Raw genomic sequence first — 19,526 nt, 5'->3', positions numbered from 1 at the left:
TGACAAGCTAGACTGCCCTTGTTGAAAGGCATCAGTCAAACAAGAGCTGCTGGCTGCTTTTCCCTTTCTTATACTTTCTCTCGCTCCCGCGCTCTCTCTCCCTCTCTCACCACCTCCCCTCCCTCCGTCTTTTCTTTCTAAGCTTTTTCCACACAAAATTGAAAAGCTTTGGAAATAATAATAATAAAAGCTCCCCAAACTAATACCATTTTAAGTACACCCCCCCTTCCTCCCCAAATGGGATTGATAAGGAACCCCAGTGTATGAAGGCATGTTTAGATAACATTGAGAATATTATAGTGAGTGAGAGAAAGTAGGGGGAAAAGCTTCCTGCCGCGTCTAAGCCGGGAAAGGCGACGGCACCCTGGCTAATACGAGTGTTTAATATTTGATGTGTTGGGATAAAGCAGGATCACCTTCGAATTGAATTGAGTGTCAGAATGAGAATCTATTACTGAAATTCTTGTGTGATTTGACAGCAAAGCAGACGATGTTATTCTTCACTAGTTACCGCAATCTTCTCCCCTACATCACTTAAATATTTTTTTCTTTGCTTGAGTAAACACACATTATCCTTTTTTTCCACCTCCCTTTCCTTTTTTCTCTCCCTCTTTTATACTTTTTTTTTATTTTTTTTTCTTAAATCAAATCTGCCTTTCACAGGGCTGATGGAGTAGATTGTTATTTCTTTATTTGTCCTATTAAATGGAATTCCTGATCATTTAATCCTGCTTTTGTAAGTGATTTAAAAATACTTGAAAAGCTGTGAATGTGGCAGCACTTCTGACTAAACTGCTTAAAAGGGACACGTTATACCTGGGTTTATCTCCTGCCTCCTGACAGCCAGCGAGAGTAGCAGGCTCCAGTGCTGCCGAAGCCATCCCAGGCTCTATGCCTTGGTCCTGCTGGGCAAGCTGTCCTCTGCACCTCCCTTGCGACAGAGTTGCTCTGCTGTTGTCTGTTGGGGCTTGGCAAGCTGCTTACTCATTACCTGCCTCTTCTTTAATTGTATTCAGCCCCATCCAGGAGCCTTGCTAGTAAATAACTTGGTGGTGGCGTCAGCCCCTCAGTGGTGTTATAGTTGCCTTTCCTCCTGCTGGTAAATTTGCATGGCAAGAAATGTCCACCTCCCATCCCCTGAAGTGCCATGCAATTAAAATAGGATGTCAAGGGAATACCCTGGAGCTTCTGGTGTCCTGCATGCTGTTCAGGGACGGCCTCCAAGATACTCCCAGCCCCAAAACCTTATGGTCACTATAAACATTTCAAATTGTGTTTAAAAGTCCACTTAGTCCTAGACCTTTTTTTCTTCACACCTTATGAGGTAATATAAAACCTTGACACCTTATTGTGGCAGCTGCAGTATGAAGGTAGTTAAAGGGAAATGCTTATTTTGGGTGGAGACAGCACACAGTTGACATGATAAGAGGAGGAAGATGCTTTTGCTGCTCCGAAGATGTTTTCTCCATTGAGAAAATGTCAGGGGGTTCAGCTTTGAGTGGAAGGCAGCTGTGCGCGGCCTGATCCTGGGGGAGCGCAGCTGGCATCTGCTGTTTGCTCAGCCAAAGGGCAGCAGGGAGGTCTCACAGCTGCTTTCTATCTGTTTTAAACCAGGTGTCTTAAAAACTCAGGTGTCATTTTAAAATTCTGAATGGAAACTTTAAGCAAAAAACCCACCTCTTCTCTTACTCCTTACTACCCTTTAGCATCTTCTAGACTGCTGAGCCCCTTTGCTCCTGAGAGGACTTTTGCCAAAGGAAATATTTTATCCCTGCCTGAAAGTGTCTGTATTAATATTAAAATTACAATTAGCAGGTGAAACATATAAAACCTCCTGGTAGGACATGTAAAATAAAATGACAGAGTTGCCCAGCTGGTCAGGGCAGGAGGAGAGACTGTACTGGTCCCAGCAGTTCTTTCTGCTGTGGTTTGTGAACGTGCTAATGCCATTGCAAAGCACAAAGCCCCGCTTCCCTCCTGCCCTTCAGCTAAAAAGCATCCAGGGCAATGCAGTGTTGGCTGCTCTAGTGGAGGGCAGAGGGGCCAGGGGCTGGCCCGCAGGTCACAGCATTGACACATGTGGAAAGGACAGGCATCTGTTGGCATCAGTGCATTGCTCTAGCAGAGGACCAGCCCTGTCCCGCCCTGTGCACCCAGGAAGGATTTGTGGGGCTCCCCGTGTAAGTGAACATCCTGACCTCTGCACAGGTGACCTGTTTGCATGGTGTGGGCTGGTAAATTTTGCCTTAATATGACTGCCAAACACCAGTTTTTGTGAAGTGCGCTGGGCACTTCCCCATAAATAAATGATGGAGCATTATTCAGTCCACTTAGATCAATACATCAGCTTGACAAGTTCCAGCTTCTGGAATATTCTGACCCCCTGGAATATCTTCTCTGCAGCTGTTCTACTTGAAATCCATGGTGTGCAGCCCAAACAAACTCCAGGGAGCAGCACATCAGGACCCAACTGTGTGGGTGCTGCTGCCTTGCTGGCCCCAAGGGACAGCTGCTGATGTGCACTGAGATTGCAGCAAGGCCAGGCGGGCCACACTCAGTGCAGATCAGGTGTTCTTCCCTCTGCAACCAGCACCATAGGACTGCCCAACCGCACTGGCATGCCCTCCATCCGCTCCTGTCCCAGCACAGAGGCAACCCCAGCACTGCCAGAAATAAGCCACAGAGCTCTTGTTTCAGGGGCTTTACAAACTGAGGCAGATGCATCACAGCCGCCATGAAGGTTTGTGATGCAATGCAACAGAAGAGGATGGTTTCAGACCCTTTTTGCTCTGTTAAAAATCCAACCTCAGATGCTGTGATTGTGCACACGTCATCTCTACGTCCCAGGCTGCTGTACCCCATGTTTTATCCCCACTTCTGGTTTTTGGATTTTCTGCAGGATATGTGAAGTACAGTTTACCTAAAGACCTACCTCCCCATACCAGCACTTTTAACAAGGTGTGGATTATCTGAGGTGCTGGCTCTGTGCATGGAAACACAGTATGTTACTAATCTCCTACTGCTATTAGCTCACATTTATCACAGGAGTACCTACTTGCCTTTGATTCAAGATCCCTCCATCAGGGACCCAGTGCGGTATTTGTCTGTGAACTGCTGCATATGCCTATGGGATTGTATAAGTAAATAAATATAATTAATAATCATCTGACTTTAGAGCAGCATTGACAGGGAGGTAAATGTAACCTTCATAGAATTACAAACAAAATCAAGAGAAAAAGGAAAACCTTTCTAGGAGCTGGTATGAATGGAAGTAATTTAATTCAACCTGCTTGGAAATTATTCTGCAAAGATCGTTTGTGTGGGTTTTAGAAGTTCAGAAGTGTTGAGTTTCTCTCTAAAGCAGGATTCTGTCCAAAACCATTTAAATTTTTTTTTAAAAAGATGCCTGTGTTTTTTTATCAATTAAAATGCAGATAAAAATAAAAAGGCCCAGAGTCTTGGCCCTGCTTCAGTGTCTGACCCAAGAGGGTGCAACCCAGTCCCTGCAACACCAGGACTGAACCAGAGCGAGGGACAAACTAGTGCAGTTTCCTCACAGAAAAGGTTTCATGGCATTTTTTTAAATCCTTTTTCTTGAAGTGAACCAGGGGGGTGTCAGACTTTTTTACACCTTGCCATAGGGATAAATGCTGAAGGGACAGAGGTCTGTGCCCATGCCAGCAGCTGTGTGGGGCTGGAGCAGCAGCGGTGTCCCAGTGCCTGTGATGAGCCAGTGGCCGTGACCACCCCCAGCAGGTGCAGACCGCTGGCATCGGGGAGCCACCGGCGCTTTCTGCCTCGCTTTAACAGTCAGAAGAAGAACTTCCCTGTTTAAAGATTAAACGTTGTCTTTAAATATTAAACAGCAAAGCTCCTCACTCTTGATTGTGTGGCTGCTGCCAGCAGGCGGCTCAGAATTGCCACTTTTAATTAAAAAACTTTATTTTCCAGCGCAGCCTGCCAATGGCTCCTCCTCCTGGCTGGTGCTGTCTGACCTCTTCCCTGCCTGGCCTTCATCCCTGCATCATCATTGCCTGCACTCACTTCTGCCTGCAGCAGTGACGGTCCCTGCCAGCCCTGGAGTGTGAGCGGTCTTGTCTGGGACTGATCAATGCCCCTGGCACTTCCTTCCAAAACCCCAGGAAAAACAATTAAAACGCGATCGATCCTGCAGGCAGCTTTGAATATGCATAAGTGCACACTTGACCTTCAGTGGTCAGGCCAACTCCCACCCTGGCTGCTTAGCTAGTTTGCTCAGGTATTGTGGCTGTACTGAATGACCTTGATCAGGAAAGCAGAATGCTGTGTGAAGATGGGCCTGGTGCTGATCTGGGGGCCGGGGCACGTGGTGCCAACTCCCTGCTGACACTGCTGCTGCCACAGAACCAGGGGAGGCAGACTGGGGTTGGCACTAGCACCCAGGTGCCAGGAGCTTTCCAGAGCTGTCCCCATGGCTTTCCTGAGATCCTGCCAGCCTTCTGCTGTGCTTCATCAGTTGCTCCTGGACAGGGTTGAAGAGATATGTCTGAGCTCAGAAGGCAGCCTGCAGTATGGTAGCTCCCTGTGCATGGAAAGCCCTAGTCCTTCCCCATCTGGGGACATTCCTTCCCCAGGGATAGCCCCCACTGCTGTCGACCCACTGGTGCTGAGCATGAGAACCTTCCTGTGCTGTGCCTGGGTTTGCTCTGTGGGATGGAACCCAGGAGAGGGAGCCACACGTGGAACCACTTCTGCCATCATCAGGGCCACTCGGCAGGTGGGTGACAGGATCCCATCCTGCACCTCAGTGTCTGGCTCCACCCCCACTCCGTGGCTGGCAGCCTGCATCCCAGCCATGGCAGTGAACATACCGGAGTGTATTTGTTGAAGGCGAGAGAAACCTCCCCGTTGTGTACACAAAGTGCAATTTCAGTGAATTATGCATAGACTTAATTAGGAGTTTTAATTGCTAATCATCTCCCAACAGGATTAGCAATGCTGTCTATTAATTATCTGTCGAGTCCTCTGTTTTGCTAAGGCAGAAGGAACAAAGCAGTGTGAATGGTTACGTGGGCCACTAATAAATTAACTCCTCCAAGCCCTGTGGCTCCTGGGCAAGGGGGGGCAGGGGGCTGCCGTGGGAGGGGACTGTGCAGGAACTGGACCTGCCTGTACTGGGCAGAGCAGCAGGGAGCAGGGAAGAGTGGCTGGAATGAGGTCCCAGGTTCAGGCAGGTGGCTGATGGGCTTGTGGGGTGCACTGCTCAGCTCTTCTCACACAGTTAGTTCCTGTTTCTGCTGCAGAGAGTATCTTCCTGGCATTTGCAGCCTGTGGAGGGTGTCGGCAATGCCCCGCCACACTGTGGCTGCAGTTAGCGATGATCCCCCGCTGCAGGAGGGAGATAGGGGCTGCTGGATTGACCTGATCTCATATGGGGACAATGGCCCTCACGGCAGCAGAGATAGTGCCAGCGTGAGCAACGCTAAGCCCACGCACCCTTCTTACTGCTCACAATGCGTTGCTGAGCTTAATTCCTCAAGATGAAGAAGATATGGGGCTGTCGGGCTGTAATTACAGCTGTGCATGTCACATGGAGGCCTGGCTGCTTTTATGTTGGCGTTGTCCAGTGCGTTTTTGTGCTGCTCAGGCTCCCAGCTGCCTTGCTTCTGCTGGAAACCCTGCTGGGGGGTGCAGTGGGGATAGAGCAGGCTGCCTCTGGCCAGCCTGCAGGCTCTGTGCAGTGGGGTGAGCAGTGCTGTCTCCCAGTGGGATTACAGCCAGTGATGGAGAGCCCTGAAGCAACTGGGATCTGGGGATGAAAAGGAGAGGGATGCTGGAGGGCCATGCTTGTTGGAGGGGAAGGGGCCTGCCTGGGCATAAGGTACCCTGTCCCAAATCCCCCTGACTCCTGCTGATGACCCCATCTTTGGTAAGGCAGGAATGGGAGGGATGTTTGTTGGAAGCAACCAAGTGACATGAGGGATGGTGTCACAGCGCCTGGCTTGCCCCAGCATGGCAAATGTGGCCTTGAGTGATGCAAATCGCTCCCTTATGAGGGTTGTCACCTGTACAGGACACCACCAGACAATCTGGACAAATTTTCTCTGAGGAGCATCAGATGGGACAGGGCAGGGCGAGGGTGCTCTGTGTGGGCAACACCAGGAGAGGTGATGCAAGGATGATGTACGGGTCTGCGCTGAACACAGTGAATGCAGACCCACACTGCCCCAGGAGCAACCAGACTTGGGCAAGTACAACTCATGCCTGCACATGGGCTGTGCCGTCTGACACTCTGCTTCTCTCTTCCAGGCGTACAGCTTTGCCATGGGGAGTTGGCCAAAGAACGGGCTCTTAGACATGAACAAAGGACTGAACCTACAGCACATAGGGAGGCCTCACAGCGGGATAGGTGAGTGTTGCCACCCTGGTGCCATTCCCATCCCCACAGCTGCTGCTCCGGGTGTGTGGAACATGCCTCAGCTCCAACACTTTGTCCACCCTGGGGTTCTAAGAGTCAGCCACAGGGCTGCAGGGTTTCCATATTGTAAAATGAATGGAAATGTGTCAGGGCAGGATGGGTATGCAGATGACCTCCCTGTCCCTGTGATTTGGCATACATCCCAGTGTGCCAAACATACCTGTGTGTCCCCCTGGCTGGGGAACTGCTTCCCTCGTTGACTGCTCTAGCAGTGCTTGGATTGGGGTTGGATTTGGACAGCACCAGGGGTCTGGAGCACAAGGCATGGGTCCCCAGGCTTGACAGGATGCTCTTCCTGTTGGACCAGTTGTCCAGTTTCTCGGGATGCTGTATTCATCGTTGTAAAGGAGGCTCTGCCAGGCAGCACAGCCTTGGGAGCTGGCTGGAAATACTGCACAGTGAAGATGTGTAGTCCCAGCTGGAGAACTGAATCATCGTCCCGTTCGCTCACATGTGTGATGAGTTTTATGGTCCCACAGCCTGCTTCAAGATAAACAGCTGATAAACAGTACTTCAAAATGAACAGTGGAAGAGTTCCATGTGTCCCCCAACTCCTCTGCATCAGGGATCAAAGTGATATGAGGGAGACATGGCCCAGGGCACTGAGGCCATATATCTGCCTGCTGCTTAGCCCTGAGGATGCAGTGCTGGGACAGCAGCAGGCTACAGTACAGGCAGGAGCTCAGATTTACTGGTCTGTAGTCAGGGCTGTGGCTCAAGGTTGCATCACTCTTACCTGTCTTGTTTCTCTGCGAGGCAGTGGATCACTTCTTGGAGACCAGTGGTCAGGTGTTCCGTCTGCCTACCCAGCCCTTCATCCTTTAGTGACATTTGAGCATTAAAGTTTGTGAGGAGGTAAGATTTACTTGGAAAAGTCACTGGCTATCTGGGCATTGAAGAGGCTGTTTAATATTGTTTCAAGACTCTAACCATTAAACTCTCCAATCAATCCAAGTTAAGGAGATGAATTATTTAAAGCTCACCAGCTTTTAATTAGCAAGCTCCTTTTGAACTATGGATCTGGTTGCATTATTGACAGAGGTAGCATTAAAATTTGCTTCCTAGCCTGGGAGCAGATTTGCCTTGCTTGTGTGCCATGTTGGGGAATCACAGGGAGGGATTGGGGACTGCAGGTGTTGTGTGTGTATATCCTGCTTGTGTTGCCTAAAATGGAAAAAAGAACTTTCCAGACAGAATAGACAAAATAGAGAACAGGTCCTTTAATGAAAGCTCTTTCAGGTGAAACAAAATAAAAAGGTGCACACCCAGTTTAGAGTTCTCACAAATGTATAACACTAATTAATTATCATATCTAATGGATACATCCAACCCAAGAATCATCCACCCCCAGAAGCTCCTTGGGTCAGCCCTTTTGGAGCTTCTCCAAGGGTTTTGGGCCTTCTGTCTTGCTTTGACTACATCTTTGAGGTCCATGTGTCCCAAACAAAATGTCTTTGCTAAAATCTTTTCCTTGAAAAGAACATTTTACAGAATTTCAAGAATGTGGCACAAACAAATACATAAAAATCTTAAGGCATCACTCTTAAGGCTTAGGTTTTTCCTAGGTCTCCTGAGGGATGCAGAGTTGGTTTCTGTCTCATTGTTCCTCATTTTATTTTTGTCCTGAGTTCTCTGTTGCTGTTATCCCTTTCTCTAACAAAGCATCTGCATCTCTGGAGTATCATCTGTCTCCCATTGGTTTCTGCCTGTGTTTATCTCAGTTCTGTTGTCTTGCACAGGTGTGATTCCTCTGCATGACGGAGTTCAGAGATGCTGTTGCTGTCTCTCCCCATTCCACTCCTTTTAAGAGAGTTTGGCGTCTTCATTTCTTCACAAACTCCCTCTGTGGGAGGGTGCTGCCAGCTCTCCCCAGTACAGGGTGAGCCATGGGTAGAATGCCCATGGGGAAGCAAAGTCCAGCAACCAAGCTCCCTTCTTGTAGCGCTTTATCCTAGTGGCAAACCTGCCTTTCCTACACTGTTTGAAAAGGATTTATGTGGATGCTATGAAGAATACCATGCCAACAGTGTGAGAGTTCCCATCTCTTTGGTACTGCCAATGGTGCACATGTGCCCTGCACATTACAGCCTACTGGCTGCTTCATTTGGGCTGGCTCCACAGCACATCTGTCTGCGATGTCTACAATCCTTTGACTGCCTGAAGAGGTGTCAGCTGCTGGCACCCTGTGCCTGGTGGCTTTACTGCAGGCTGATCCCCCAGGAATGTGCTGGAGGCTCATTGAAGGGTAGCTGGAGAGAAGAACTGCTGGTCAGCTTGGGGGCCCCAGGCACAGCCACCTGTGGCTGTTGGCTTTGGGGATTGTTAGTCCAGTTTCCTCCTGGGAGAATGCGAGGGGTGGTGCTGGTGTCTGGAGACATGCCTTGCCAGCATTTTTTCAAGGAACCAGCTTCCTGGCTTTCTGGTCACTTCATTTCCCAGCGTGATGGCTCTTTAGGCCCTAGGCATGGATCAGGTGTTGGCTGTAGTGAGAACCCAAGAGATGCCCAGGCCCAGGGCTCACTGCAGAGGCAGCCTGGCCTCCTTGAGTCCAGCTTTTCTGCCTTGTCCTGGAGCAAGTGTCAGTCCTCCACAGCCAAGTCCTTTCCATATTGGCCACTGGGACTGGACCACTGGGCACAGTCATCCCAATTGCTGACAGTAGTCCTGTGCCCTGAGCAGTCCTCACCTCTCTTTTCTTCATGCTCTCTGCTGCCCTTGCCTCAGGACTGGGAAGAGCCATCCATCCCTTTCACTGCCCAGGGCTGTGCTCATGTCCCTGACTGTAAGAAGCCTTTCTCCCAACACAGCCCTGCTTCTCAGACAAATAAATGATCCCTAATCAAGGACTGCTGCAGGACAAGAGAGTGGAGAATGGTGAAGCACACTGCCTGCAAGCTTCTTGCTGCCCATGGTGAGACAGGGAGCTGGCTCTGGTTCTGGGAATGGTCCCATATGGTCTAGAGCCTCCATTCTCTTTGTGCCCAGTGCTGTGGTGTGGCAGGATAGAAGGACACTGCAGAGCTGAAAGGAGGATTTCCAAGGGCATTGAAGGTGGGTATAACCAGGGTCAGCTTCTGATTTTTATGGACCTCATAGGTCCCTGTTGTCCAGAAATCTGCAAACCACAGAGGGCTGAGAAGGGAGCAGCAAGGAGATTTGTTAGCCAGTCTCACCACTTTCACAAATACCATGCTGTGTAAGAGAATGTCTGTGCATCCTCCTTCCCAGCAGTGTGGGGAGTGGTCCAGGGGGATGCAGACATTCCTGTAAACCTTCAGCTTGCTTATGTAGAAATGTGCAACGTGGATATTTCTCTTCAAATCTGACAGAAAAATTGCAGTGAATGGCCACTTGTTTTTGCAAACAATTTGCAAGGAATTTTGCCATCTTGCTCGATTGGTTGAGTGTTATTTTGTTTTCAGATCGCTCTCTGATTCACTGTCTCAGCAGATATTGGCTTCAAATCTCTGCACTTGGCATGCTCTGGGACCAGTCCCTTTCCATGCTTCATTTTCTCTCCATCATGTTCAAAATGTGGGAAGTTCAGGGCCCTTGTCACGCTGCAGGACCAAGGCTGGATTCTGGATGGGAACCACCTTTAGCATCTGGTGTATTTGGGCAGGAGGGTCTTGTGGAGTGTCCCCACATCCCCTGAGATATACAGCTGCACATGCACCAAGTTGCTGCATGGAGCTCATGTTCTAGCTTTCATTTGGTTTCTACCCAGAAGCAAGTGAGCTACAAACCTTGTTGAGGGGTTGGAAAAGTGCTTTGTGTCACCATATACGCCAGAGTCTATCGACATACCTTGCAAATATAGATGCCTTGGGGTGGGATGGTTGCATGACTCGTAAAGGAAAAGGAAGGGGGGAAATGTCAGTATTTCAGATTCCTGAGAACTGCTGGGCAGAATAAGGAAATAGAAAAGTCAGAGAAGTCCTCTTCTCTGAGTGAGGATGCTGAAATTACTGGAGAGATCAGAAAGAAGCAAAAGCCTATTCTTTCAGACCTTTTCTCAGGTTGATATTTCAGCTCTAAGGATTCCTTCTGTGCTGAATGTGGCTCTGAGGACTGGAGACGACATCTTTCTACAACTTCCATCTCATTCTCTAACATAGATGAGTTGTGTATCAGCTGCAGCATAGGCTGTAGAATCTTAGGGCGAGGAACTAATTTTGTCTGCTGTTCTCTGGACCCTCAGCAAGATGAACTAGAGTCTTGCCAAGAAGTTACTCAATCTCACATATGTGTGGACACTGCCATTCTTAAAACATGTGTTTGAGGTGATGGTTGCCAGAAAAAAACTGCAGCTGTAATAGGGGTCTTGGCACTCGCACACAAAGACCAGCATTCACAAGCTCTGTGCCAGAGGAGCTGGGTACTTGTGTTAGGGTCTCTCTACTGATAGTCAGAAACTTGATACAGATCAGAAGGATCAAAATCCCAGATTTTAGTTTGATTTCAATCAGAAAGCAGATCACCTGCATTCAGAAATTGATTTTCTTCTGCTTTTACCTTTTTCTTTAACCTGTTTCCCCGAAAAAGGTCAAGTTTTACTGAACACCTCTCAAACCAAATACAGCTTTCCATACCATTGCCCAGTTGTTAAATCTGGTTATTCTTTTACTCATCAAATACTCTATTTTTGCTACATTAACCTTGATCAATTATGTAACATAATATGCCTTTAGTCTTAGTTTTCAAATATTTTTTACATTAGAAAAATGGTGAATTACTATTTGCTCTTGAAGAGGTGGTGATTACATTATTACTCATGATTGCTCTTTCAGATGAAAACCATAATGCCATACTAAAGTACCCCAGCAGTAGTTTGAATTGATTTTATTAGTAAAATCCTCTTTCCGTTGCAAATACACAATACAGAACAAAAAGTAGATTTCAGAATACTTTTTAGGTAAAAACACCTGGTGCATGAAACCAAGAAGTGATCAATGAGTTGAAGAAGTATTTCTGGAAACTACCCTTTCAAGACTTCATAAAGACTTCCCATAATCTAATCCTCTTCTACCTTAGCTGTTTGGTTGTTTCCCTGATTATGGAAAGATAAAAGGCACACCTTTTTTATTGTCAGCCCTTTGTTGTTTCTTAGCTCTGAACAAGCCAGTTCTTGAACTGAAAATATATTGAAAACAGGAAGAAGTTTCCAAATCTGTAGAAGTAGCTGCTCCTGCTGAGAAAGTTTGTTTCTCATTTGTCAGTTCTGCTTCCACCTCCAGTGCATTGACCATTTTCAAAACATGACATTACCCCTTTCTACTGTTCTTTTTTGGATCTGATTGAATTTAGCTGAATCTTTAAAGTTTAGGCTTTAGTATATGCACTATTGTGTTTTTAGATTTAGTTGTAAATGTCTAGTTTGGGGTTTGTTTGGGTTTTTTTTAGAGGTAAGAGGGTAACTAGGCTGCTGTTTCTCTTGCTGCTGTACCCTCAGTACCCATCCCAGGTGATAAGGAAATCTGGTTCCACAGTAGCACCTGTCTTGATATGGTGCCCTCACTGGACTGTTTTACACCAGCTGAAGTAATCCCGTGAGCTGTAAGCCTCTGTGCAGGACTCATCATCTTCCCTGCACACATAGTTCCCCTGGCCAGGGCTGTGCCATACTCCATCAATAGGGATCTCTGCTGTGCCAGATGGAAAAGCCCCACCTGCCTGGGCAGGTCAGCAGCCCACACGGTGAGTGACCCAGCAAGCCACTGTGCTTTCCTGGCTCCATCTCTCTCTTTTCATTTACTGATTGGAAATCTCAGAAGGTTAGGGTGGTGATATTGTTCCTGATCCAGAGCATTAATTAGGCCTTGGAAAGAAGAAGAGGAATTGCGTGTTTTTAACAGTGAGGTTAATGGGATGCTCGCAGAGTAGACAGTTTTAATGAGCTTCAACTCGATGTGCAGTGAGTTTACTCTTTGTGTTAAAAGGGTCACACTGCAGTAGTTTGATGTGGATTGTCTCCTAGCCCTCGGTGTCATAGGTGAGCGTCTGTCAGAGTCCAGTCAGAGCACATTTACTTAGTGACACGATTCTAATTAACTACCTCGAGCTGCCACTGCCATGGGGAGCCGGGCCAGCGCCTGCTGGGGTGCCTCCTGCCCAGCAGAGCCATCCCTCTTCCCTCTGCTCTGCCCACTCAGGTCCCAGCAGCGCTGGGCTCCTCTGTGCTGACAGTGAAGGAGAGGGCAGCGAGGGCCACGCTCGCTGAGTGCAGTGGCAGGCGATGGGCCCCTCATGTAATGGGGGCCTTTGGCTGTCAGCACTGCCTCTCCCACTTGGAGCTCAGTGGGAGCTGATGAGGCTTTGTCTCACCCTGCGAGGTGCTGGGAGTGTTTGCTTCTGGCAGCCTGCTGGCTTTATTTCAGCCTCCTCTCACTCTTCCCTGTTTTCCTTTCCCCTCTTTCATTTTCCTGCCTTTCCCAGGAGTGTAGCATCTGTGGTACCCTCGGTCACCCTTGGTGTCCACCTGCCTCCTCTGCATCAGGACAGGGGGAACAAGGAGGTGGACAGCATTTTGTGAAACTCATCTTCATGTTTTTGACCACTTTCCACTGGGTGCAAAGAGGCAGGCAGAGCAAGTCCCATCCTCCCTGTCCCTCCCATGGTATGGGAGAAGCCTCAGAGAATGGTGTGCTCCCGCAGAGCCAGGCATACCCTGTTCTTTTTCAGCTCTTCATTTCTCAGCAGAGGTGGCACAAAACTGGTGCCAAACACAGGGGGCAGTGCCATGTGTACTGCACCATCCTTTGGCCTAGGGATGCTGAGAGGGAGAGCTCAGCACAGGACTCACTCCTGTGGAGTGGGGCACAGGGCTGCCTTGGGGCACTGCTCTGAACACAGCAGCCCCATCCTGAGGCAGAAGGGAAAGGACTCTGAATTAAATAATTAAAAGAAACTCAAGTTAAAATCAACAGAAATGTCACCAAATGAGCAGTGTCATTTTGAATTAGTGCTCGTAAAGGTCAGGCAGTTCCAGAACAGGTGGAGCGGCTGCATGCCTGGTGTCGTGGCCAGGCAGCGTGTCCTGGCACTCAGGCAGGATTCAGGGTCCTGCACCATAGGCACAGGGACACGGTGGCTGGCGGGTGGCGAGGGGTCTTGCTGTGAGCACCAGACTGCATCCATGAGGAGGGTGGGGAGGGAGAGCAGGCCAGGGTGGCCAGTTAGAGGATGAGCAACTGTCAGAGTCCAGTCAGAGCACATTAACGCGGTGACATGATTCTAATTAACTACCGTGAGAGGTGTCACAGCTGGAAAAGCAGTGAGCGGAGACAAGCTTTTAAAAAAAGAAAAAAGCAATGTGACAGTCTTTTTTTTTCCCCTCTTTCTTTTTCTTTTCTTCCACCCCCCCCTCTTTTTTTTTTTTACTCTTGTGTGCTCTCTCCCCTCCATGTGGGAGTGGATCTAAAGATAATTAGGATGTCTGGCTGCCTGGGAACCTGAGCCAGGGCTCTTTTGCTTTCAGTCATTTAAGTTTTCGACATCTCTCTGAAGGGACTTGGTGGCGCAGTGGATTACTGTGCACCAGAGTGACAGAACACTCTTCTAATCGTAAACCCTTTTTAGAAAGGATTCTGCTCTCCCTTTTTCCCCTAGAGCAGCAGGGGGTATGTTCTGATCACTGCAGCTCTGTTCCCATACATGCTACAATGGGAAACTCAAGGTCTTTCAGCTGTTTCCTGCAGTTAACAAAGGAGACACAGAAGAAAGAAAGGAAGGATGATTGAGTGTTTGTGTTGACTGCACTCACCCCTCCGTCCTGCCCTGCCAAAAATTGGTTGAGTGCCCATCCAACCCCACTGCCTGCTGGGGATGTGATGGATTTGTCACACCTTGCCCTTGTCTGAGGGCTTGCCATTCCTGGAGAGCAACGTTTGGAGGGAGCATGATGGCTGCAGGGACTTCAGCTGCCTGAGAAAAGTCGGGGTGCTGCCATGTGCTCCTCCCAGCCCCTAGGTGGGCAGCAGCAGTGCCTGCTCCCTGGGGATGTGTAGAAGGTAGGTGTGAGCCCCTCTCTTCTAGCTGGAAGCAGTTATGTTTGCAGCACCAGTGTTAGACTGAAGATTTAAGAGGGGTTTCTGGATTGTTTGCTGTGCTGCAATGCCTGGGAGCTCCAGCTGCAGATTGGGACAAGTCTGCAGATTGGAGCAAGTCTGTCTCAAGCCTCAGATCTGGCTGATCCCTGGCAGGACAGCATTGCCATTGTCCTGGAACTGCCCTTTGGCATGGGGGCTGCTCTGGTACCCTCTTTCTCTGTCTTCTGGTTTTAGGACCAGCAGTGGGGACTATCTCAAATGGTGAGATGCGCTGTCATTCCCACTGTCATCAGCCCAACACCTGGCCCGATTTCTGACCCCAGTGACAGATGAGAAACCTCTTAAATATGTTTTGTATAACTTTAAACTGGGAACACAGCTAGAGGCTGATAGTTTGTATTGTGTGCTCAGGCTTAGCAATCAGCCAGTCCCAAAACAAGGAGGATGCAGACTTGAACTGATTTGCACTGTAGAAACCCTAGAACTACCTTGGACCCAGTGCACTGTTGGCTATTTGTTGAGTCCTGTGGCTAAGCCTTGCAAAATATTCCCTCACACACTACTGGAACACGTACTGACCAAGCCCTGTCCCATGTTGTGCTGGGCAGATAGAACATCTTTACTAGCACTTAACGCTCCTGTTCCTGTAATAGGCAGCACTTCCCAAGCACCGTGATGCACCCTCTGACACAGTGAGACATGTGTTAGGTTAGAAGCCTTGGAAGATCATTAACTTTCTACAGAGCTTTTTCTGCAGAAAGCAGCAGTGTAAAACACTGAGTGACATTTTGATTTCCCATAGATTCTTTTGGTGCCTTGGTGTCTCTCTGCGATATGTCCCAGACGAGGCTAAATGATAGTGCATCTTCCCTTACCTGTGAGAATGTTAATGAACATAAATATTATGTTAATGAACATAAATTTCTCAATTAAGGACATGGATTGCCTGCCCTGCTCTGCACTGGACTTCAGTGGAAGACGTCTTTAAATGTCATGCTGTCATGCAATAGCAGTGTGTCCTCAAATCTGCCCTTGCATGCCTGCATCCTGAGGAATTGTGAGGATGCTGCTGTCCTTCTCAGGTTAGCCCTGTCTCCAGAGTTTGGGCAACCATATTGTCTTGTCTTTGTCCTCCCTGGAATGCACAGGACTGCTGGCTGTGAGTACTGTGGTCCCCCTCTGCAAGGAGGATGGACTCCTGCCCAAGTTTTTACTGAGAATCTGTCTTTAAGAAGAGTGGTGGCAGAGGTATGGAGGGAAGGCTGTGTCAGCAAGGGATGCCAAGTTTAAAGCTGCCCCTCTTCCCCTAATGAGAACTGATTGCAAGGTGCAAAAGGGCAGGGGGTACGAATCAGCCAGAGAGACTCCGCTGCAATTTAACAAGTTTGCATTCCCCAGAGTTCCTTGATAAGACCCCCCTCTAAGTCTGTACAGGAATTCATAAGAATAGGATAATTAGGATGTTTCAATGCTGCGACCCTCAGAGGAGTCCTTGGATTAATCTGTTTTTTCTCTTAAAGACATCTGTAACTACAATCTTTGTTTCTCTCCTCTTCTTTCCCCCCTCCTTCTTCTTTTCCCCCCTTGTCTGTCTCTGTATCTCCTGTCAAACCGTGGCAGACGTAAATGACAAAGAAATCAGAAAGAGAGATCAATGCAGTCCAAATTAGCACTTGGAGATAGACTGTGCTGGAGATGTCAGAGTCTGACCCCAGTTGATCTGCCAGCCTCTGCTGGTGATATTATGCAAATTGCATCCATCTGGCAGAGCCCAGTAAAGGACTAATGGGGCAGGAAGGGGGACAGGACCAAGCACCTTTGGGAAGGGGAGAGTGATGGGGGGCTTTGGGCAGGGGTCCGTGATTGATGGGGTGATAAGGTGCTGCATTGGCTTCCTTTGCGCTCCTGGGCGGATTAAAACCAAACTCCAGATAAGAGATAACAAAACTTCATTTTGCTTTTTATTTTATTTCTTATTGCTACCCCCACACAACCTAGTACCAAAAAGAAGGGGGGAAAGAAAGGTGGTTCTTGGCGCTCTTGTTTCCTGCACGTCATTACCACTAATGGCAGTTTGAGGGAAGAGACAAAGTCATGGAAAGAAAGCAAAAAAAAAAAAGCTGGCTGCTTAAAAGACTGTTGTAATAGGAGCATGGATAATAGAAATCTCAAATTACGATGATCGCCTTGTTAAGAAGTTTGAAAATACAGCCAGATTGTCTTTAATGAGAGAAATATGGCTGTTAGTTAGTGAAGGAGGAGGGAATAGACCTTGTTTCAAGATCTGTAGCTCACCCATCAAAGAAGCACCGTCTGTTTCATTTCAAAATCCTGCTCTCTGCCTGATATTAAAAATAGTTGTTAAAGGCTTTGACTAGCAAGACAATTCTCTTTGACTTCCTACTCTGTCTCCACCTTCCCCAAAAGACTTCGCTTAAGGTAACTTCTGCTTTAAAATTGGCCAAGCAAAGAAAGAAAGAAAGAAAGGAAAGTTTTGGCCTGCAGAGTGATATTGCCCCTGTCACCCCAGGGTGCTCAGAGTCTTGAGCCTGAGCACTGCCAGCACTGTGCCCATCCTCCCCGTGGCAGAGGGGAGCTCCCTCTGTGCCATGTGCCTTTGCACCAGAATGAGTGCCGAGATGAGGTACCATCACTGCTTTCCTCTTGGCAGCCCTGACCCAGGCATCAGGGAGCTGGTGGCTTTTTTTGGCATCTGGACCTGCATTAAGCACCCTGGTGCTGTTTTCCCTTACTCTTCCTGGAGCCTGGGAAGTGGCAGTGGGCCAGTGCTGAGGATGCAGCGAAGGGCTCCAACAGAAGCCAGATCTGGCAGCTGCCCTCCACCCCCACCTCTTGTGAAGAGCTAAGGGGCACCTCTGTGCTGTTAGGCTCTGACCCGTAACTCCTGCCTTGCTGCAGGGCTGACAGTCACCTCTTCATTCTCCCCTGAAATCAAAGGATCACATTAATTGGTTTCAGGATCGTGGCCCCTTGTCCTGAGTGTCCTGTTTTAAGATAACAAACTCAGAGTGTGTTAATAGCTGGTATAGCTCAGCAGAGGATCTAGGGACGAGTCCTGGATGGGCAACATGCTCCTGGTGTGGAAGTTGGGCACTGAAGCATCAAAAATCTGTCCAGTGTTATGTTTTTCCCTGTCCTTACACAAATCAGTGTAATTACCTGCTCCCAAATTGCTAACCTGTTAAAATCCAAGGGCAAAGGGCACTGTCAGAAGGGGAGGGCTGCATCAGCCAAGCTGTTGCTTTTTCCCAGGACAGCCTTCATCGTTTCCTGGGTCTGCAGTGGGATCAGAGGGGATCTGCTTTCCTCTTTATCCTCCATAGCATGAGACTCTTCCCAAAGCTGTAGCTGCCACTGCACAGGCTGATCCCAGCTTTGCCATTAACTGCCCAAGCTCTGACTTGTTCCTGGTCCTGCAGCAGAGATGCACAGAGGGCTGTGCAGGGATGGCAGTGTTTCCATCTGTTTCTGAGAGTCCTGAGCAATTCTGCACCAGCATGGAAGCTGCATTCTTCAAACCCAGTGAGAGCCCAAGCAGCTCTCCACAGTCAGGTCCCCAAACTTGGTGCCCCCAATGTGCAGAACCTGCAGGGGAGGCAGGAGGGAAGGGTCATAGTCACTGCTAAGGGTGGGTGCATTGATCCACACTTTCAGCACCAAGGTTCCATGTCCAGTGCTATGGTCTGACATGTCTGTCCTGTGTGCTCAGAGGTCTCTCAAGAGATGTCATGAAGCAGGGGCTCAAGAGCTTCTATCAGTTTTTGGCGAGGTGGTGGGCCCAGGGATGCAGCACAATCAGCTGGCTGGTCTGCTGTGCCAGGTGGGCTGCAGAGCTACCCTGCATCATCTCCCCGTGGAACAGAGCTGATCTTTAACCTTGAAAAACTCCTACCCAGTGATTTGATGCAAACCTCCCAGTGACAGAGAGCACCAGGCAGCCCTGCAGCACTTTTTCTGCTGTAATTTACTTCACTGTTAGTTACATGCAGCCCTGTGATGTGCAGGGATAGTGACCACCCAGCCAGAGGAGCTGCCTCTGCACAGACCCTCCTGCAGCACACCAGCCCTCCATTGCCCCATGTGTCCTGCCCACCCTCAGCGGCAGGCATGGCATTGGTGCTCCTGGTTGCTTCCCAGGACATGCATCTCCCTGCCTGCTGCCACCTCTCAGCCTGGCCCCAGCAGACCTGTGCCTTGGCACTGCCATCTCAGGACCCTTCCCAAGGGGCTCTGTGAACAGGGTGAACTTTCAGAGGGCAGGATACCCAGCCCCTTGCCACAGGGAGGGAACAGCAGCACCACCTTGCCAGAAGCCCACCCAGCCCTTAGTTGCCAACTGCCTGGAGCTGGGAGTATGGGGCCCTTCTTCCATACTGTGCATTTCCAGCCAAGAAGCAGCGATTTGGCTCTATGTGCATGCCCAGGAGTCTCAGGACTTGGCAGCTGGGTCATCTCCAGCAGCCACAAAGCCCCCTGCTCATCCTCTCCCCCTCCAAAAGTACGTATATAACAGTCAAGAGAGGGAAAGAAAAGGAGAGATGCTGGCTTTGCCTCTCTGCTCCTATCCAGAGCAGGCTCCTAATGAGAAGAATATGGCTGCTAGTTAGCAGAGGGGTGTGTCCTGTAGGCTAAAATGAGATAGTTACACTGCACTGATTGAAGGTTGAGGTTAGAGGGCAGCACAATTATGTTCAGGAGATTCAAGGGCTCTGTTTGATGCGGCAGTTCTAAGCTCCCAGCCAGTGTCAGTAGTTTAGCTCAGGGTTTCTTTTCTTTTTTTTGGGGGGGGGCTAAAGACAGGAAGGATAAAAACTATGGGAATGAGTTGTTACTATTATTATAAAGTGGTGTGGATTTTCTTTTTTTGTAAAACCACCAGTTCACCCCCCTTTTGCTTAACTGTTTCCTGATCATTATTTTTTAAGGAGCTTGGAGGGAAGAAGAGAGCATCCCCTTCCCCCTGGAGAGCAGCTCTGAATTTTCTGCCAGACAGGGAAGGT

The 19,526-nt window shown here is 48.8% G+C and overlaps 1 protein-coding gene across 8 annotated transcripts in view; it reads left to right on the top strand.

Annotated features, from left to right (window-relative positions):
* ERI3 (ERI1 exoribonuclease family member 3) overlaps positions 1-19,526 on the top strand; it is a 130,434-nt gene that overhangs the window by 87,195 nt on the left and 23,713 nt on the right. For all 8 annotated transcript variants that reach the window (XM_071565109.1, XM_071565116.1, XM_071565111.1 and 5 more), the window contains one exon: positions 6,289-6,388. In XM_071565109.1, coding sequence (XP_071421210.1) covers positions 6,289-6,388 — 100 coding nt within the window. The remainder of the gene's footprint in view (positions 1-6,288; positions 6,389-19,526) is intronic.

The sequence above is a fragment of the Pithys albifrons genome, chromosome 10 (assembly GCF_047495875.1).
Source record: "Pithys albifrons albifrons isolate INPA30051 chromosome 10, PitAlb_v1, whole genome shotgun sequence".
Lineage (NCBI taxonomy): Eukaryota > Metazoa > Chordata > Aves > Passeriformes > Thamnophilidae > Pithys > Pithys albifrons.
The sequence above is the reverse complement of the archived record's forward strand: the minus strand, read 5'-3'. Positions and strand labels throughout refer to the sequence as shown.